General features: G+C 35.8%; 1 protein-coding gene and 1 long non-coding RNA gene across 2 annotated transcripts; both read right to left on the bottom strand.

The window, feature by feature from the left end:
- Positions 1-1,583: 1,583 nt before the first annotated feature.
- On the bottom strand, positions 1,584-4,685 carry LOC122009986 (peroxisomal 2,4-dienoyl-CoA reductase [(3E)-enoyl-CoA-producing]-like). Its single transcript, XM_042566314.1, has 5 exons — positions 4,404-4,685; positions 3,005-3,164; positions 2,505-2,665; positions 2,204-2,429; positions 1,584-2,058 (listed from the first exon to the last, which is right to left on the bottom strand). The coding sequence occupies exons 1-5, from the start codon at positions 4,587-4,589 to the stop codon at positions 1,904-1,906; spliced, it is 888 nt and encodes a 295-aa protein (XP_042422248.1). The 5' UTR covers positions 4,590-4,685; the 3' UTR covers positions 1,584-1,903.
- Positions 4,686-20,273: 15,588 nt separating this feature from the next.
- Positions 20,274-21,544, bottom strand: LOC122012524. Its single transcript, XR_006120248.1, has 3 exons — positions 21,291-21,544; positions 20,779-21,120; positions 20,274-20,332 (listed from the first exon to the last, which is right to left on the bottom strand). It is a non-coding gene; the product is annotated as an uncharacterized LOC122012524 (long non-coding RNA).
- Between the last annotated feature and the right edge of the window lie 1,015 nt (positions 21,545-22,559).

Below are 22,559 nucleotides of genomic sequence, written 5' to 3' on the forward strand. Positions count from 1 at the left end.
TGTAGTGCCTTGGCAGAGGGTCGTTCAGGATCTCCTTCGAAAATTGCTAATTTATTCGCTTAGGCGAATCATCTTCCCTGGGTGCCTTCCCTTTCCTTACGTCCTGAATAGGCGCATTATCTGAAGAAGACCTCCGATCCTTGTCCACTCGACCCCTTTCCTCCGATGGGGTCCTGAATAGCGCTCAGTGGAAGGGGATAGGCACATTGGGCACTTCCCTATACATGTCAGCCGACCTCTTACTATTACCCCGAGCGGATACTCGGCCTGCTTGGTCACCTTGTTCAGTTGGTCAACCAACAACTAATGCTCTGGGCTCCTGCGCTTAGCATTCGGTCAACGTATGTTGCTATTGCTACTCCACTATCTTGGCCGCTCGGGCTTGTACCAGTATGCTGAGCTCCTCTTGTGTCAGCGTCATCATGGTGAATCGTCCAGCGTCCTCCATCTTCTCATTCGGATATAGGCTATGTTCCCACAAATGGTGCCAAAATGTTCCTGTCCGAAGGCGGGAAGCTGGAAAGTTAGGGAGGTGGCAGCTTCACTGACTGGATGTTGACCTCGCTCCGCTCTGCAAAACAAGTAACGTCAGTGCTGAGCCAGGGAAGGGATCCCTGACATTGGCCCTCCGATGCTCAAGTCAATCATTGGAATATGGAGAAAAGTGGAGTGCCCGTAGAATTATACGCAAACAGTAGACCACGCATACCTCCACTGGTGATGGACTCTCCTTTATATAGAGCCCTGATGGGCGACGTGTACACTTTTCGAGGTATGAGCACGCTCTCCGATATGTCCTATGAAAGGACATGTTAAGAAAGTACCTCTGACAACATACCTTAACAGGACATGCATATCCTAATGAGACAGTAGAAGCTTCCGCAGTACGATCCGCCTATCGACCATGCCTTATGTCAACGGCACTAACTCCGAAAAGGATATAGAGAAATATTACAGTGGTCTCATTGCTTGGCCGAGCGAGATAGCCGCTCGACGGAGAGCCCTCCATTTTGGCGACCTCAGTGGCTCTTCCGTGTGATGACTATGTAGTAACATGTCCTCCCCGGTTCAGGCCAGCTATCCGATTTCCGTCGACATCCTACTACTCCATATTGAGCGTCGGCTGCCTTATGTATCATCCCGAGTTGGACGGGTGGTCTGCTCGGACATGTATCCTGCCAGTCGAGCCCTGACTGTCCAACCGGCCATTGCAATTATCCTCCATTCGACCTTTTGACATTTAGACGTTGACCACCGACCGTATGCCAAGTAGACCTCCCTCTATCACCACATCAGCATGATTAGATTGCATTTGTATAATATAATATTTATAATTAAATTGAGCCAAAAAAATTTATTTTAATTCCGTGTAATAACCAGAATCTTAGAATCAGAGCTTCCAGATGCTCCATATCGTATGAGAGCAATCTGCAAAGTTATTGATTTATTTTAAAACTACCAAACATCTGGTGTAAAATTTAATAAAGATATCAAAGACTAGGATAAACTAGACAACAGGAAAAATACACCATTGTGAGGATTCAATTCTAGAATATCAACGGGAAATCATCCTAACCATCACATTAACATAATATTAAGGTAATAATAGTTCGAGAAAGTTTGTTTTACACCACATTCAATATCCTCGTCAGGGCAGGAGCACAAGTTACAACTCTCTGTAGAATAGTTGAGCTCAATGTTACTGGTACTAGCTGTAGAATTGTCTTTCTCAGGACTTGAATACAAGATAATTTTCCCCCAAATTATGAATTTATTAAATAAAATTCAAAGATTCAGTGGTTCACCTCAATATTCTAAGGGTTGAACCAATTTATTTAGCAGCTTATATATTGTACTATAACGTTGCCATAGAACAATAACATGGGGGGCGATAGTAGCACGACTACAGCTTGCTGGATGGAATGCCAACAGGTGATTTTCTCGACTTCTTCTCCACGACTCGTGATAAATTCTTCACTTCTTCCTTGGCGATGTACCTGGGCTTGCTCAGCCAATGTCCTCCATCAACAATCATGGTAGTCCCATTGACAAATTTTCCTACAGGAGGAAGTTAATATTTGCCTCAAGCTAAACAATAGATGGCGATCTGGTAGAGAATCCAGAACGATGTTGGATAAGGTATAACCAAATAGAGGATAAGAGGAATTAGAAACTAATTTCCTCGACAGATAAGATCGCAAACCTGCATCAGAAGCCAAATATAAGGCAGCCATTGCAATGTCCCAAGTCTTTCCTAGCTTACGTAGAAGCCTGTCATCCCTAGAGACATCGCTCTGCATTTCTGCAGGTGCAAGCTTCCGCATCCCAGGAGTGTCTTGGATTGGTCCTGGAGCAATTCCATTGACCCTTATATCGTAATCAGTACCCCATTCTAGGGCTAATGACCTAGTGATGCTGTCAACGGCTGCCTGTTTATATAAGAGAGTAAAAGTTGTAGAGTGCTTGCCTAATTCCATGTGAAGATGAAATTTAATGATGCAAACCTTAGCTGCAGATACATGGATCTGATACCAAGAAGCTGTGTAGTGCAAAGTTGCACTAATGTTCAGAATTAGGCCCCCGGTGGACGGACCTTTTCCTTTCTTAAGATACTTTAGAGCTTCATGGCACATGGTGAATGTGCCGACTGAATCAATGTCGAGAACTAGGAATTCCAGATCAAAGAGGTATAACTGCTTAATTAGCATCTATCAAATATTGTTGCTACTATTTGCAAGAAATTCAAGGTAAAAAAAAAACAGAAACCATATGCTAAGGACTAGTGATGTTTTTTATGAATATAAAAGGTAACTAAGATAATTGTTCTGCACGCATCATATCTAACAGGGAATGGAAAATATTTCTATTTTAACAGTTAGCCATCCTTTAGATTTGTGAAACAGTGATGAAAAAATCTAACACTATTGATTCTAGAAGATAATAAACTAAACTAATTCTTCCAAATCACGCTATGGACTGTATCATCAAATACGAAGACAGTTACCAGTTTTCAAACCATTTGGTGATAAATCCTCTGGTGATGCAAGAAAATTTCCTGCTGCTCCATTCACAAGAATATCAAGCTTTCCAAAATGCTTAAATGCTTCTTCCAAAACCCTAGATGCATCTTCCCGCTTACGTACATCACCGTCTAGGCCAATGGCCTGCAATTGCGTCAAGCAAATAATCCATTGTAATGTGAGTCATAATGTATGAGAACATATTTCAAAGATTTGCAGAGCACAGCAGAAATTTACTAGGTAATTCTACTAGCCACAATTCAAGTTGTTTTTATGCCTGATTTGGTTGTTTGAAGCTCCGACACATACCCATCTAACCAAATGAGTTTCTAGAAACTCAATTGAATTTAAGAAAACAACCATCAAACTAAGAAAACAGTCCTAACTTGGCTGTAGTACTATTTGGCAAAAAGGTCATACGCTAACCCCGGGACCCACATGATCGGCCCCAGAACCATTTGTAGAGACGTAAATAAAAAAACTAAGTAGGCCATCACATGAAAGGGTATTTCTCCTAGCTTCGTTGGGAATCGACCCTACTTGATTTGGCAATTCTACCATGTGGTGACCAACTTAGCTTGGCTGTAGTACTTTTGGTTGTAGTATATAGTGTGTTGGAATAATCTTATCACCATTTCAAAGTAGGGAAAGAGAAAAGACTTAAATTTTAATTCCAAGAAAGCATCGACCTATTTGAAGCTTCAAGTTGGTTATTAAATGAAGGGGAGCCTTGGCGCAACGGTAAAGTTGTTGCCATGTGACCAAAAGGTCACGGGTTCGAATCCTGAAAACAACCTCTTGCAAAAAGTAAGGTAAGGCTGCGTACAATGGATCCTTCCCCAGGACCCCGCATGGCGGGAGCTTTGTGCACCGGGCGGCCCTTTTTTAAGTTGGTTATTAAATATGTTATTCTTCCTATGCTTGGAATTTAACATTATCATAATTCATAAATTTCAGTAACACAAGCATCAGAGTAAATAGCATCCAAATGATAAAAAAATTAAGTCAGCTTATGATGATGTCATCGAGTTTTGAGCTCAATCATATTGAGTAGTTAACATCTTATCTGAAAAGCTAGACGAGAGATATAATAAAAAGCATCAGAAGGAGAAGCATGGTGTCCTAATAGGAGGTATTATAAGAATCAGAGTTGAAGTTGAAGTAGCATATAGAACAGGAGCCTTCTCTCTAGACAGCGTACAACCCTTTAAATTTGACAAAAAAAAATGCGTCAACAAAAAACATACAAAAGGTTTTAAATTTAGACTCTACAAACAATTAGGGCAATCAGATAGAACGGGAAGTGTCCGGCAAAGCAAGCTGCTGGGGAAGATTGACTCTTTGATGGAATACATGGGTGCCCGCAAGACAAACGCGACTCACCTGGATCCCCTCCGACTGAAGGGCGGAGACGGCGTCGTCGAGGACCTGGCGGCGACGACCCATGATGGCCACCGAAGCTCCGTGCTTACCGAACTGTCTGGAGATCTCGAAGCCGATTCCGGAGCCTCCTCCGGTAACGAAAGCCACCTGGCCTTTTAGGATATCGGCCTTGAAAGGAGACTCCATCGATAGTCCTTGCAGGATAAGCGCTCTACCCCGCTGAGAACTCCTTTTATCCCTAATTCAATTGGCCTTTGAATCGGGTTTGACCTAAAAAATGGTGAAATTGTTAAATAAGTGAATAATAATTTATTTATTTATTTAGTTATTGTTCATAATAAAAAAATCATGTGACAGACCAGACCAAGTTTTAAATTCACCATAATATGTACTAGATTTAAACCTACTAGAAATATCATAATGAATACACCAGAAGTGTTTATAACGGATTAAAAATTCAGCATTCTAAATGACAATTTATTAAATCACACATCTAAACATATTAATTGACCAAAAGACATACTTTAGAATTTATCAAAGGACGCATTTTTTCAAGTACACTTCTCTTTTTATTTTTATGACAAATCAAACCTTTTTTATCATTTTTCTTTTCTCCCTCTTTCTCTTTCCTATCTCATTTTTCATCAACGACATTTAAAATTTAATTAAATTTTTGATAGCATTTTAATACATTTAGAAAAGCTAAAAAAATAAATTATGAATAGCAAATTTGAACTCTTGTAATCTCAGAAATCCACAGAAATTGAAATAAGTGCAATCAGAGCTCTCTAGGTTCATCAGTAAGTTTCGGTCAAAACCCACTGATGGACCTAGAGAGCTCCGATTGCACCCATTTCAGTTTCTATGGATTCCTGGTATTGCAAGGAGTTCAAATATGCTATCCATTGTTTATTTTGACTTTTAGAATGTACTAAAATATAAGAAGAAAGAATCAACAAAAAAATTTCATATTAGGCCCACATTGGGCCTGATATGAATCATATCAGGCCTAACGTGGAGCCTTTTTGCTGATTCTTTCTTCTTATATTTCAACACCTTCTAAAAGTATTAATGGGTTTCGGTCGAAACCCACTGATGGACCTAGAGACCTCAGATTACACCCATTTCAGTTCCTGTGGATTCCTGATGTTACAAGGAGTTCAAATATACTATCCATTGTTTATTTTGACTTTTAGAATGTGTTAAAATATAAGAAGAAAGAATCAGCAAAAAGGATCCATGTTAGGCCTGATATGAATCATATCAGGCCCACATTGGACCTGATATGATTCCATATCAGGCCCAATGTGGGTCTCACTCTATTAGAAATACTCAACTATTTTAGGAACTCTTCATTTCATAATGGATGTGTCTATGATTGCTCTAACATTGTGTGGACAGCAAAAATTAGAGAACAAGAAGCAGAATATGCTGAGAAAATGAAAAACAAAATTACTATGGTTCACAAAGTAGCCAAAGAGAAGAGAGCAATGACTGAGACTATGTGCCGTGAAGAGTTATTGAAGTCAGAAGAAAGCGCGGCCAAATATCATGCCACAGGGCAGATGCCAAAGCAAGGTTGTAGCTGCCTCAATTCATGAGAAATGGAGATAGTAACAAGATGTTATCTCATGCATGCTTTCTAGATTATGGTGTGTTACTGAAGACTTCAGCTTATATCATTGTAAGAAAATAAGAGGTATTTAATTATAAGTCCAATTCTTCTTATCTTTGTAATTCTTTATAAATACTTTATTTTGTCTATGTAATTCATTATGATTTTTATGTTTGGGTCAGTAGTACATTCTTTCACTTGTATAATTACTGTAAGCTAAACATAAGAATGCACTACAAAAAAATCATATCATGTCTAACATAGCCCTGATATGATTCATATCAGGCCTAACGTGGAGGTTTTTTGCTGATTCTTTCTTCTTATATTTTAACATATTCTAAAAGTCAAAATAAACAATTGATAGCATATTTGAACTCCTTGTAATATCAGAAATTCATAGGAACTGAAATGAGTACAATCGGAGCTCTCTAAGTCCAACAGTGGGTTTTGATCAAAATCCACTAATGGACCTAGAGAGCTCCGATTGCACCCATTTCAGTTTCTGTGGATTTCTGGTGTTGCAAGGAGTTCAAATATGCTATCCATTGTTTATTTTGACTTTTAGAATGTGTTAAAATATAAGAAGAAAGAATCAGCAAAAAAATTTCATATCAAGCCCACGTTGGGCCTGATATGAATCATATCAGGCCCACGTTGGGCCTGATATGGAATCATATCAGGCCCAACATGGGCCTGATATGATTCATATCAGGCCTAACGTGGAGCATTTTTGCTGATTCTTTTTTCTTATATTTTAACACCTTCTAAAAGTCAAAATAAATAATAGATAACATATTTGAACTCCTTGCAACATCAAGAATCCACAGAAACTGAAATGGGTATAATCGGAGCCTCTAGGTCCATAAGTGGATTTTGACCGAAACCCACTAATGGACCTAGAGACCTCAGATTACACTCATTTCAGTTCCTGTGGATTCCTGATGTTGTAAGGAGTTCAAATATGCTATCCATTGTTTATTTTGACTTTTAGAATGTGTTAAAATATAAGAAAAAAGAATCAGCAAAAAGTAAAAAGGCTCCACGTTAGACCTGATATGATTCCATATCAGGTCCAATGTGGGTCTCACTCTATTAGGAATACTCAACTGTTTTAGGAACTCTTCATTTCCAATGTAGCATTTTATTTTGACTTAAATCTTAGTTCATGATGTATGTCTTTGTTGGGGGTTTGAAAAATTATGCACATTGGGAAAACCTTAACTGCTGAATACCTCTTCAAATATGTTGGATTGGATATTGAAAAGTAAGGATTTTTGCAATTCCTCTACCTTTTACTTGGTATTTTTTTCTCATTTAAATAATTGACACACTTTTCTTTCTTCTTTCAGAATTTGGAGTGGTGTCTCTTTGTCCTTTTCCCTTATTTCTCATAAGTGATCTCATTTTCTGGATTAATTTTCTTTTATAAAAAAAGAAGAAATAAGTTAGACATGACTTATTTGCAGTTACATGCTAGTAGAAGGATTAGGTCTATCTAGTATTGTGTCAATTCTGTTTATTGGATTAGGTCTATCTTTGTTAGAGAACTCTCAACGTTTTGCTACTGCCTTTTTCCACTTGATTTCATCACTAGCTGAAACATTTGTGTAGGAGGATATGCATTCATGCCCTTATCTATTTTTCTACTTAGAGCAATCATAGACACATCCATTATGAAATGAAGAGTTCCTAAAATGGTTGATCATTCCTAATAGAGTGAGACCCACATTAGGCCTGATATGGAATCATATCAAGCCCAACGTGGGCCTGATATGATTCATATCAGGCCTAACGTGGAGCCTTTTTGCTGATCCTTTTTTCTTATATTTTAACATCTTCAAAAAGTCAAAATAAATAATATATAGCATATTTGAACTCTTTGCAACATCAGGAATCCACAGAAACTGAAATGGGTATAATCTGAGGTCTCTAAGTCCATCAGTGGGTTTCGGTTAAAACCCACTAATGGACCTAGAGAGCTCCGATTACACTCATTTCAGTTTCTATGGATTCCTGATGTTGCAAGGAGTTCAAATATGCTATTCATTATTTATTTTGACTTTTAGAAGGTATTAAAATATAAGAATAAATAATCAACAAAAAGGCTCTACATTAGGCCTGATATGATTCATATCAGGCCCAACGTGAGCCTGATATAAAATTTTTTTACTGATTCTTTCTTATTTTATTTTAACACATTCTAAAAGTCAAAATAAACAATTGATAACATATTTGAACTCCTTGCAATACCAGGAATCCACAGAAACTGAAATGGGTGCAATCGGAGCTCTCTAGGTCCATTAGTGGGTTTCGACCGAAACCCACTGATGGACCTAGAGAGCTCTGATTGTACTTATTTCAATTCCTGTGAATTTCTGAGATTATAAGAAGTTCAAATTTGCTATTCATAGTTTATTTTAGATTCTCTAAATGTATTAAAATGTTATCAAAAAATTAACTAAATCTTAAATGTCGTGGATGAAAAAGGAGATAGGAAAGAGAAGAGGGAGAAAAGAAAAACGACAAAAAAAAAGTTTGATTTGTTAGAAGGATAAAAAGGGAAGTACACTTGAAAAAATGCGTCTTTTGGTAAATACAAAGTAACATACATCTTTTGGTCAATTAAGATGTCTAGGTATGTGATTTGGTAAATTGCCGTAAAAAAATATATCCTAATAAATATATCTAATGAGAGATCAAATCATGAATATTTGAATAACAATATATTATAATCTTGAGATAAAAATAAATAAGATAACATCGAAATTAAAATGATCGATTTGATTACATAAATTTTTTCCATCAATTATTAGAATAAATCAAAAAATACTCACAGTAAATAATCTAAAAATTCATTATCCCATGTGATTAGGTATCCATACTAGTCTAGTAAATCCCTCATACTCGGGTTTGAATAATAAATTATTGAATATGATAAATTTGAATAAAAATATAAAGGCATCACTTATTTTTTTAAGAAAAATATATATTTCTTTCCATTTTTATAAAAATATTCTTATTTTAATACTATAAAATTAAATAAAATAACTCTAATTTAATCAAAATTAAAATATATATATTTTTCTTAACTTAATCAAAATTATTTTATTTAATTAAAATTATTAGTTAAGTCAAAATGGCTAATATAGATTATTATTTGGATGAAAAATAGACAATATTTTTTAAAAATTATTGGTATAGATATTAAAAAAAATGCTCATAGATAATATTTTTTAAAAAACATTATCTTTGGCAAAAGAAACTAATAAATAATGTTTATTTGAAAAAGTATTTTCTTTAATAAAAATAAAAAACATAGATGCTAAAAGCGTTGTAAATAAAAAAGCAACATTTTTTTAAAAAGTTATTATCTTTTAAATAAATGTTTGTTGGAGTAAAACATAATATCTCTCACTCTGAGCAATTTAATATCATCGGCCTATAGTAAAATATAGATAAATAAGTTCTTTATCTTTAACACAATAACTTCAATGCTTATAGATGGTTATAAATCCTATAGAAAAAAGAGTTCAATTCTTTTGCTTACTATAGATGGTTATAAATCCTTATAAATTTAAGAGATTTAGAGGAGACTGGTCATAATTTTTACAATTAACTTTTACTATTGTAAAAATTATGTCATAGACATAGCTTTTATAGCATGATAATATAGTTACTGTAAAAATGAAAAGTGATTTTGATCAAATTTTAAGACATGTTAATCAAGTTCATAGAGAGAATTTTGATGTAACAATTTTTGGGACCAGTGTGAGTTAGAAGGGGGTGAATTGCTCCTTTCACGTTAAGTTGATTGAGAAATAAAATTTTAAAATATTGGTTCAATCAATCTCTAGAATTTTTTTAATGTTTGACAATATATATTTGTCTAGTCAAGTTTGACCAAGAGTTATCCAAGCAGGATTTGATGTTTGGAAGCGAGTCAAGTTTAGTCTGGTCAAAATTGATTTGATGACTAACAAGAAAAAATTATAACTAGAGGTAATGTAAAAGAAAATTTTAATTGGAGTTAGGCAAGGAAAAAGTGCAAGTAGATCAAGGTGACAAGATGCTTGGTCTAGGTAGGTCAATGTTGTAAGACTGTTACGGCCAGCTAGGAGGGGGTTGTTGGATAATCCTGTAAAATAAAAAAAAAAAACAACCCTTTCTCGAACTCTTTAAGCTAACACTTACATAAATAATAATCAGAAAGTAAATAGAACATTAAAAGACGAGGCACAAGTATTTACTTGGTTACAACCGATGTGGTTGTTAATCCAAGGAAGTTAAAGCTCACTATCAATCTCCTTTAGGCGGAGAAATCTCTTACAACGTTGAAGCGCAGAAACAGAAGCTTAACTACAACTCTACAACACACAAGCGTTGGAATTGAATTACTCAAATTCATTGAAAAGTTTCTGGACCAAGGCTATATTTATAACCTTGGTCGAGGCGCCCCGAAGGGTTCCAGTCGTCCTGGGGGAGATAAACTTTATCCTCCAATGATCAGATCGAGTTAAATCTCGATCATGGTCAAAAGTCGGGTCCGGGCGCCCGGAATGGTTCCGGGCGCTCCGGAGCAAAAAGTCAACAATTGTCCGGGACCTCTTCTCTGGTTCAGTCCCGCATCGGTCTGGGTCTTCTGCTCCGAATCCGCTCGCTTGGGTGATCTTTGCCATCCGAAAAAGGACTCACCCGAACCCAACTTCCGGTCTTCTCGAGCAAACTTCCCTCCAGCTTCTCGTCCCTCGGAATCGCCGCGTGTTTCCTTCTCGTCCACCAGCGTACTCATCCGCAGTCTTCGTCCCTCGATCGCACCCCGTGCCGACCTTCTCGCTAGCTGCGTCTCTTGCTCCCCGAGCAATCTTCCGCTCCGGCTTTCGTCCCTCAGAACCACCATACGCTTCCTTCTCGTGGCATGCCATCCTTCTCGCTAGCTGCGTCTTCCATTCGAGTACCTGTGCTCCTAAGCTTCTGCACACTTAGACACAAGGTTAGAAACACGCAAGACCTAACTTAACTTGTTGATCACACCAAAATAACCTTGGGGTTCCAACAATCTCTCCCTTTTTGATGCGATCAACCCAAGTTAAGCTAGGGTCAAAAATAGATATGAAAATTAAACAATTTATTTTGCAATAACTTGCAAAAAGATAGAAACATTAAATTCCAAAAATTTCCAATTTTCAAGTCTACCTCCCCCTAGACTTATATTTTTTCTTCTCCCCCTTTGATCACATAAAAAATTGGTGTTGAAAGAAAAATCTAAAGGTTACACTTAGAAAATTTATAAAAATCTATTTCAACAATTTTCTGGAAAATTTTTCTAAGTCAAGGGAAATTTCTAAGTGAAGCATAACTTTTGAAAATTTTCTAATTTTTCGTCATCAAGAATTAAGAACTTTCTAAACCGGAAACTTTATGCAAGAAAATTTTGAGACAATTTATAAAAAAAATTTAAACAATTTTTGAGAACACTAAAAAATTTCTATGCATTTATTTTATTATTATTTTTTTAATTTTTAATTCTCATGATTTTATCAGAAAATTTTAAATTTCCATTTTAATTTATCATAACTTCTTAAATCATAATTTTTTAGATTTAAGGCAACAAATATTAAACATGCTAAAAATTTTATTCGATCTTTTAACATGTCATTTTCTGTTATTTTTTTATTTTCTACTTCATAAAAATATTTCAATAACATAAATTCTAACTTGATAAAATTTTTCGATAATATAATTTGTAAAAATTCTTTCGGCAATGTGCAAAATTCATTCGAAAGAATATTTTGTAATTTGCAAACTTTATTCGACAAAAGATTCTCTAATCCGAAAAACTCTTTCGATAAGATAATTTGTAATTCGGAAAAAATTTTAGATCCGGAAAAAGTTTTCGACAGTATTTCTAGTTTTCGTAATTCTTTCGAAAAAATACTTTGTGATTCACAAAAGTCTTTCGGCAATATTTCTAACTTCCAAAATTCTTTTGTCAAAATATTTTGTAATTTGCAAAAATCTTTTAGCAATATTTCTGATTTGTAAACCAAGTTTGACAATTGATTTATTAATCTGAAAAACTCTTTCGATGATTTAATTACTTGTTTAGAAGGTGGAGACCATACCTGACTTACCTTGTCAGCAGTTGATTCTCCTCCTATCGAGTTGCTTTCTTCTGAAGTCTCTTCCCCTTCATCGATGCTCATCTGGGATGAGCTTTCTGTAGTTTCAGGATGGAGTTCGGCTGTCTCAGTAGTTTCCTCGTTCTCGGACTGTTCTGTTGGCGGCTTGGTGTCCATTGAGTTGTCGACTTCCAAAGGTTCTTCGTAGAGCTTCACGAACTTTTCCCAAAGTTCTTTTGCGCTTTTATATTCGCCAACTCTATCAAGATCTTCATTTGGTATTGTGCTTAGGAGGTGAAATTCAGCTCGCACGTTTGCCATAAACTCCTCACGTTGCTTGTGGGTCCAGAGATGTTTATCGATTTTTTCTCCGTATGCGTTCTTCGGTTCTTCATAACCAAATTTCATTATTAAAGAAATACCAAAATCTGAGTTAAGGTATACCTCAAAATTTTGTTTCCAAACAGCAAACTCCCCCTCGAATACAGGTGGGTAGGTGTTATCTTCGGCCATCGTTTTGTTGCTTCAGACGGTGGTTATTCCTTCTTGAAGCATCTCAGCTCTGATATCACTTGTAGGACCGTTGTGGTCGGCTAGGAGGGGGTTGTTGGATAGTCCTGTAAAATAAAAAAAAATAAACAACCCTTCCTCGAACTCTTTAATCTAACACTTGCATAAATAATAATCAGAAAGTAAATAGATCATTAAAAGATGAGGCACAAATATTTACTTGGTTACAACCGATGTGGTTGTTAATCCAAGGAAGATAAAGCTCACTATCAATCTCCGTCAGGCGGAGAAGACTCTTATAACGTTGAAGCACAGAAACAGAAGCTTAACTACAACTCTACAGCACACAAGCGTTGGAAATGAATTACTTGAGTTCATTGAAAAGCTTCTGAACCAAGGATATATTTATAGCCTTGGTCGGAGCGCCTCGAAGGGTTCCGGGCCCCCTGGGGGGGGGGTAAACTTTATCCCCCAACGATCAGATCGAGTCAAATCTCAATCCTGGTCAAAAGTCGGGTCCGGGCGGCCGGAAGCATTTCGGGCGCCCCGGAGCAAAAAGTCAACAGTGGTTGACTTTTTGTCCAAGACCTCTTCTCTGGTTCAGTCCCGCATCGGTTTGGGTCTTCTGCTCCGGATCTACTCGCTTGGGTGATCTTTGCCATCCGGAAAAGGACTTACCCGAACCCAACTTCCGGTCTTCTCAAGCAGGCTTCCCTCCGGCTTCTCATCCCTTGGAATCGCCGCGTGTTTCCTTCTCGTCCACCAGCGTACTCATCCGCAGTCTTCGTCCCTCGGTTGCACCCCGTGCCGACCTTCTCGCTAGCTGCGTCTCTTGCTCCCCGAGCAATCTTCCGCTCCGGCTTTCGTCCCTCAGAACCACCATACGCTTCCTTCTCGTCCGCCGGTGTACTCTTTCGCAGCACCTAGTCTCTCGGACGCACCGCGTGCCATCCTTTTCGCTAGCTGCGTCTTCCGCTCGAGTACCTGTGCTCCTAAGCTCCTACACACTTAGACACAAGGTTAGAAACACACAGGACCTAACTTAACTTGTTGATCACACCAAAACAACCTTGGGATTCCAACAAATGTGACCGGATGTCTGGTAAGAGTGAATAGTCTACCGAGTGACTAGCAAATCCAAGTGGGTCTGGAGAATTGGAAGCTTGGCAAAGGAAAATCCTGGGGGAGTGAATCCCAGATAGTGAAATCCTAAAGAGTGGACCTTAGGTGGTGAAGTCTTGGAGGAAGTCCAAGCATGAAGTCTAATAGATCGGGTAGACTTACAGAAGTACGACTTGATCCTAAGGAGGACCCTTAGGTGGTAAAGTCTTAGAGGAACAAATTCCAAGTAAAAGATAAGCTAGTAGGTCAAGTATACTTATAGGATTAGGTTTGTATGTTTTGCTGTGTTTGAATGTTGTTTTATAGGAATATAGAGCAGAAAGCAAAACAAAGCTCAATACAAATGCAATAGGAAATAACCTAGATCAAGCCCTGGATGAACCGGACTAGATCCAAGCGCCTAGACAAGTTCCAAGCACCTATAGGGGTTCCAGGCATTGGGTTTGGACAGACTCCAAACACCTACAAGGGCTCCAGGCATCCGGAATAGCTCCAGGCCCCTGGACCAAAATCTGATCAAGTTGGATAAGGCGACAGCTGATTCAAATTGGATAGACATCAAGTAGGGGGCGCCCAGAATAACTTCAACCAAAGCATTCAGAAGATCAACTTGTTCTACTACTCAGACTCTGTACTCAAAAGAAAAGTTACGACACGTTGCTTGTGCAATCGGAGAAGCTCCAAGAGGGGTATGTTGCGCTTAGGACTTCCGGACCAACTGACGACTAGTTGGTTGATTGTATGATGAGTTTCTCCGCCTTCAGAAAGGAGGTCACTAGTAAACTCATGCTTGAGTGTGTAGGCCTTGGATGTACTAACCCTAAGAGGTTGAGAACAAAGTTAAAATCTTCATCTTCTCTATCTTATTTTTTTGTTATTATATATTCCGCTATATACTAATCTAATAGATCGAACTAACACAATGAAACGAGCATGAAATGATGATCGATATTCAACCCCTATTGACGCGCACTGGTCCTATAATTGGTAAGATACTGCCAACTCTGAATAGGACTAAACACTAAAGGAGCAAGGAGACCACATATTGAGGTAGAGCAAGGTAAAATTTTAATTATGCATTTTAAATTTCAGATAATATGACTCAAGTGCAAGGAGAGAGAGTATTATAAAATAAGTATCATACTCATAAGATTCGGATGGTACCATCAGCAATAAAGGAGGAATCAATTCTAGGAGCCCACAAGCACAAAGAGCACATTAAGTGCTTTAAGTGCCAAGAGTTCGGACATTATAAGAATAAGTGTCCGAAGAAAAAGATGAAGGAGTCTACAAAATTTGGAGTTGTGAAACATGTTAGTATGTTTAATTATGAAAATACCCCTATTATATTGCATAACAAATTAGTTTTTTTCTAGTAGTAATATAAATTAGCATAGATAAATTAATTTGAATAATTCAGCATTAATTAAATAATCAGAATTAAATAATAATTTAATAATAAAATTATAAATTTAAAAATTCTAATTATTCTGATATTTTGAAATTAAATTTAATAAATAAAAATATTTTTAATAATTCTAAAATTCAAAATTAAATATTAACTTGAAAAATTCAAATCTAATCAAGGAAAATCTAATCTAACCAATTCAAATTTAACAAATTTAATAAATACAAATTTAATTAATAAGAATAATTCTAATATGAAAAATTAAACTTTAATTAAGAAATCAGAAATAAATAATAATTTAATTGATCGTAATGATTTGAATAATATAAGTCTCCAAGAAATAAATAAAACCCTTAATCTAATATTTAATTTAAATAGATCTAATTTGGATAAACCAAATTTAATTAATAATTTAAATATCAAAGATAATTTGAAAAATACAAATTCAATTACTTCGAAATTGATTAAATATCAAAATAAATCTGAATTAAATAATTCAAATTTAGATAATTCGATTAATTCAAAAGTAATTATTAATCAAGATAATTTTTAAAATAATTAGAACAATTCAAATCCAATTAAATTAAATAATGTAGAATTAAATAATAATTAAGATAAATTTAACAACTCAAATTTCTATCTTAAAAATTCGAATAACTTTGAATTAAATAATGAATTAATTATTCAACATAATCCTAAAAATAATTTAAAATTTTAAATACTAAAAATTTAAAATTAAATCATAAAAATTCAGAAAATAAAAATTTACATTTTAATAAAATAAAATTAAATCTTAATAATAATTTTAAGAATTCAAACAATAATTATCTAAACAAAACAAATTCAAAAGATAAAATTTCAAATAAGATAAATTCTATTCTTAATAATACAAATATAAAAAAATTAAATCCTAAAAATTCAAAAATAAATCTTAAGAATTCATAAAATAAAAGTTAAAATATTAAAAATACTAACTCAAAGTTAAATAAAAAAAATCCAAATTTAAACTTTAAAATTCATTATAATAAAGCGCCAAATTTAAATCTAAAACATAAGAAACTAAATCCAAATAATTCAAAATAATTTCCATAATTCAAGAAAATTAATAAATAAATTTTAATAAGTCAAATCCAAATTTAAAATATTCGAAATTAAATTATATAACTAATTACCATAATATATTTTATAATTATGGAACTAATTAATAAAATTATATCTAATGAAATAATTAAATCAATAAAAAAATAAAATGTGTCAATGTGGGTTGATATATTGGTGAGTTCACACTACGTGTATCAAATTGATAATTTAATACTTTAATAAAAATTAATTAATAATTATTTGACTTGATTGAAACATGCTTAATTATCATGCTTATGCATATTTTAATTAAATATTTTGTTTATGTCATGTCATCATGTTAGACTTGTAGGATTGAAAATACGTTAGAGGGAGATGAATAGCATTCGTCATTTTTTTTAAATTCATAAGAATACTTGGCAGAAAATAAACGAAGGAAAGAAAAACAATCACTAATACACGTCTTTTTACTTAATTCAAAGCTTTCGACGACTCCTACTCCAAGACCCACACTTGATGAGTACTTTTGTTGAGCAATTACTATAAAATCGAAGATATTATAAAGTTTATGTACAATGCATGTAAAAGTATACTGACAACAATTAGAAGTAGAATCTTAATCATAAGTTATCGGAGTAGCCTTTTGGTGTCGTCGGAGTTTTCTCGAAGCAGCGCACGAGTATGAAAGTCAGAGGAAGTGATGATCTGAAGCTGTTGTTCGAAGTCCATTTTATAGCCCACCTTCTGGAGTCCAGACCACCCCCACCCTCCGAGCGCCCCCAGTGATGCCTATCCGACCCTAGGATCGATGTCTACTGCTCCCTCAACCGAGAATACGTCCTCACCGGATCTCTCCTCTAATTGCTTACCTTCATTTACCAATTGCAGACTTTCTTGATATCAAGTCTTTTGACCGACCAAGACTTTTGGCTAGTTGTTAGGTCCGTAGACCCAACTGGACTTCAGCCAGCTGTCAAATCCCTCAGACTCAAGTGGACTTCCTGTCAAATATCACGTCACTCCTTGATCTATCTAGACTTTGTGTTAGTTATCAGGTTCTCAAACCTAAATGGGCTTTAGTCTGGTGTTAGGTCCTCTAGACCCACCAATTTCTGCATACTTAGTAAAAAGGTTAGATAACACAATACATACCTTTAATCTATTTGTCATTTATCAAAATCTGAGTTTGACCATTTGCGTTTACTGCACCAACAAGAATTACTTTATTGCTTAACTAGAATGACTAGATAGGAAAAAGATAGTTTGATTCTTGTCCAACATAAAATAGGGTGGGGAGAGATGATAGTATGTTAGGTAAGTTCGGTGTAGGTTGTCAAGTGGGATAAGAAGTACCCTATTTGGTTACTTACCTAAGTGAAACTAACTTAAGTTATTTCATTATATCCTAGACTAGTTAGACCAAGATTTTTCAATAAGTAGGTTAAATATATAATTTCATAAAACATCTTTCTAAGAAAGTGATCGTTGTTCCGATACCCAAGAAAATCTATATGCATCGTTACAGCTTGGAAGCCTATTTTTAGAATGTATATTTAATTGACTAATGGTTAAACCTAAATCTAGCACAAGATTAAACAATCTTTCAATTCAAACCTAAATGTTAAATCAAGTAAAATTGACAATTCATCTCACAAAAACTAAAGATTATCATAAATGAATATACTGAGACACTTAGAACTGGTGAGATGATAATGACACTTAAATTGATTTTTTTTGAAAAAGTTTTGAAAATTAATAGGATAATTTTCTAAAAATTATTTTTAAAATAGTGAGTCAACATATTAATATTTTAATGAATTCCATGATTTATTGGATGTATTACTTTAATAATTTTTGAAAAATCTATGTATTTTGAAAAATCTTGATTGTTGACCAACACTTAGAAGTCTAGATCCATAGGTCAACTTAGAATATCTAAACTCTAGGTACTTAGGTAGATTTTTTTATGCTTAATATGGATCATCAAGGTGTATCAGATTAAGAGAGAGTTTTTTTTTTTAATCTTGAAAATCTAAAAATTTTATGAACTTTTTTAAATCTTTGGAAATTTTTGAAAAACTCTTTGAAAATGTTTGATTTTTCTAAACCGCTTTAAAAATTATTGGAAAATTGTTTGAAAAAAATACTTGAAAATTATTTTGAAAATTTCTTGGATATATTTGAAAAATAGTTTAGAAAATTATTTTAAAAAATACTTGAAAATTCTAGGAAATATTTCAAATTTAGTTTTGAAAATTCTTGAAATTACCTTGAAAATGTCTTGAAAAAATATTTATAAATGGTTTTCGAAAATTTTTGAAACTTGAAAACTACTTTAAAATACTTATTGTCACGCCCCAGGTAGTCCCTGTCCGAAGAAATTTCGGCAGCATCTCCCCTGTACGGGTGACAATATGAAGCTCAGTATACATATATCTATACCTCGGCCACACCCGGCCGGAACAATACATACCAATAGTAAACAATCCACACAGTTATATTCAACATTTCTACACAGATATAATATGAACAATCCAGGCAGTTATATAAAGAAAAGATGATATAGAAATCAATGAAGATATACGTACACATCCTACTCCACTACAACGAAGAAACGAAATCCACGAAGTAATGAAATATTTACAGCGGAAAACAAAAGTAGTAAACCCAATGTGCGTCATAAAGTCCACAATACAAACCCACATCACAAGTATACGTATAAAAGCGAATACAGAAAACGATATCTAGAAATCCTCGCGACCAAGAGGCTAGCGACTGGAATCTCTCCTGACGGCCTCAACCTAAAAAATAGTAACAACGGGGTGAGTTCAAGAACTCAGCAGGTAAACCAATAGACATGTACAACAATATATATCCACCAGTAAAAACCTAAGGTACAGTCTCCTAAACCATAGGATCAATAGTACAGTTCTCTAACCATACAACCTACGGTATAGTCTCCTAACAGTTCAACAGATATGCAGAGCTGAAATAAACTGTAATAACCAACAATAGGCATAAAGCACAATCTATAGCAAGAATAATAAGGAAATGCATAACTGTAATAAATCAGTACTCACTGCGAGGCTTAGCGAATAGTGGACATACATGACAAAGATAGTCGGAGCAAATAAGCATGTATCTTGTATGCATGTCAATCGTATCAATCACCCAAGTGCATCATCCAATACAACAATCACAATAAATGCAATATGTATATGATGCGATATGACATAGTCACCCCGACGCTAGTCGGTAGTCTCCTGCGATGGCGAGACCGAGGTAGGTAGGGTGTGACACGTGCACTCGTCACTACCCACGATGGTGGACCGAGTGGACGGGATCTGTCGAGTACACCTATCCTCCTACCTCAAACATAGTGAGGGAGCGTAACGCTCTCAACTCCCAGACGCAATGAGGGAGGGATCCTGTCTGCTACCACCGCATCACACTACCCACGGCGGACCGGAGCACTCTGAGCTCTTGCCATACACACCCCTCGTGTTGTGCCACTACCCATGCGTGAAACACGTTGTGTGCGGGCCTATGTGGCCGACGAGCTCAACAATAATGGAGTCGTCGCCCAGCATGCAATCATGCAGGATGGTGCATGATGCTACAGTATGTCATACCTGAACATAGCCTCCTCCATATATGTGTGTGCCCAAAAAGATAAACGCATATATATATAACCATGATAAAAACAGCATAAATCCAAAGACATCACATATAACAATGATGTAAGTATCATGAATCCAAGAGCATGTATCACACATGTAAAGCAACTAATCCAGTAGAGTAGAGCACTATAGATATGCATCTCTATGAACATATATACACATGGCAAGAGATACAAATATCCAATCCTGAAGTAAGGCAACTAGCAGATGAAGCATGTGATAGGTATCAACTAGCTAAGACCAAGAGAGAGAATAATCTACTACCTACCACTAGTAAATATATATAAGCTACACATATCATAAGACATTATCAAAAGATAAGTCAGAGGGTACCCGCCTCAAATAGAAGGTACAATCCAAATCCGAAGTCGAGACGCCCGTCTCGAATCAGAGTCCTGTGTCAAACAAACAGTTTTATTTAGCTAAATCAAATGAATAGCTAAATAAAATCCCTAAAACTAAATTAGGGTAAAACCCTAATCATATCCAGCTCATCCTACCTAATCAAATCTAATAGTCAATTAGGGTTAATTACCTAATCCCTAATCACCCGTTAGATTAGAAATCTAATGGTTGACTAGGATTAATAACCTTAACCCTAATCATTCCATTAGATTAGTCTAAACAATTAATTCTAATCACAATCACTAACAATCTTAACTAAATCCAATGGTCGATTAGGATTAGTTACCTAATCCCTAATCACCCATTAGATTAGGAAATCCTATCAACACATAAACCTAATTCATCTAGAATAATTCACCTACAACACTACACTAATCAATGTGATCCAACTCATCCCTAATTCATCAATACATGTATCAATTACTCCTACACATACCTCAATCAAGCTACTGTTGATGCTGGTTTTGTGTGTTGCTGGCAAGGAAACACCACTAGAATAGATCCTCACCTCAACAGCCCCTCACTGATGAATTCACAGAACACAATCCTACTGGCTCAAAGAACACAACACCAGAACATCATAGTAACCAAAACTCACCTCACTGATCGGATCAGAACCTCACTGGAAATCAGTCGGATCACAACAGGAGGTCAAGCAAGAAGATGACTAATCCAGCAACAATCCTGCTAGCCTCTGCCCGACAACGCAAGAACACCTCACTGATCTCAACCTCTTCAACCGAATTCCCCAATCAGCAGCAAGAAGAGGAGAACCAATCTGATCAGGAGAAAAATCCAACACAAGAAGAGTCAATGCCGGAAGAAGAACCCTAATCTAGTGAAATCCGGCAATGTATAAAGAAAGGGATAAGAATCACCGACTGCTAGGGCACGAGTTGAAGGAAATCCAGAGAAAAGGAGGGAAGAAGGACCAGGAATGTCGCTTACCCTCGAAGCCCTAAGGCATCTTCCACGCCAGCGATTGATCCAATGGCGTCGGCTATCGGCTAGAGGAGACACGACGCCGTGTCTGCGACCCGGAGAGGAAGAGCGCCGGCCGGATCTGAGATCAATAGGCGTCGATGCCGACGGAGAAGGATCGTCGGAGCAGGAGCCTTGCTCCCGTCGCCGTTGCCCGTCCGCGAGAGAGAACAGAGAAGGCGAAGAGGGGAGATCGGGGAAGAGAGGAGGAAGGCTCGGGTTTGGGGGGAAACGGCGCTTTGGGAAGGGATAAGTATAAGTAAAGGAAAAGAATTTATAATTTAAAACTTTTCCTCACTTAAACGGATATCCCAAATAGGCTTTATCTGCACCCGCCGATCGATCCATTCAAAACCCTCCATTCGAGTTCTGAAAAATTCCCAGAAAATTTCTAAAAATTCCGGAAAAATTCTATAAGGCTATTTCCCAAATAACCCTATTAATTAAATTTTCCGAAATCTCACACTTATAAGATATCTTATTAAAAAAATTAACACATTTTTAAAGTGCTTTAACATGTTTTTGTAAATTATTTCAAAGTTAATTTTTGAAAACAACTTTTATCTCAAATAATTATAAGTGTTTTTTAAATACCTAAATAGGTTTTTCTTGGACAGGTTCTAGGCATTTGGAAGGGCTCTAGGTGCCTAGAACAGCTCTAAGCCCCTGGACTAGAATTTGATCAAGTCGGATAAGGTTACAATTGATTCAGATTGAATATATGCCAATTTGGAGGTGTCAGAAAGGTCTTCCAATCGCCTGAAATAATTTTATAAAAGTAACTTTGATCAGAGAAGTCAGAACATGAACTTCTACTACTCAAACTCTATGCTCGAAAGAAAAGTTATGACACACCGCCCGTACGACCGGGGTAATGATAAAAAAGATAGCAATTCAGGAGATTCAGAGATTGATTTTAATTATTGATGATTTATCATGTTTGGATTGTAATCCAACCCATATTTTTCATTATTTCTATATTTATTATTACCATATTTATAATAATATATTTCCATATTTATCATTATATTTTTCATATATTATCTTGACAATATGTATAAATAGGTGAGTTAGCGTATGACAATGACCAATCAATAATAAAGAAGTAATTGTCTTTTCTTTCCTTGTCTCTCTAGTTCTTTCTTATGTCTATGTGCTTCCATATTATGTATTTCAACATGGTATCGGAGCCATATTTCTATTTATACTTATTCTTTATGCCATATTTCTATTTTT

Source organism: Zingiber officinale, chromosome 8A (assembly GCF_018446385.1).
Source record: "Zingiber officinale cultivar Zhangliang chromosome 8A, Zo_v1.1, whole genome shotgun sequence".
NCBI classification, from domain to species: domain Eukaryota; kingdom Viridiplantae; phylum Streptophyta; class Magnoliopsida; order Zingiberales; family Zingiberaceae; genus Zingiber; species Zingiber officinale.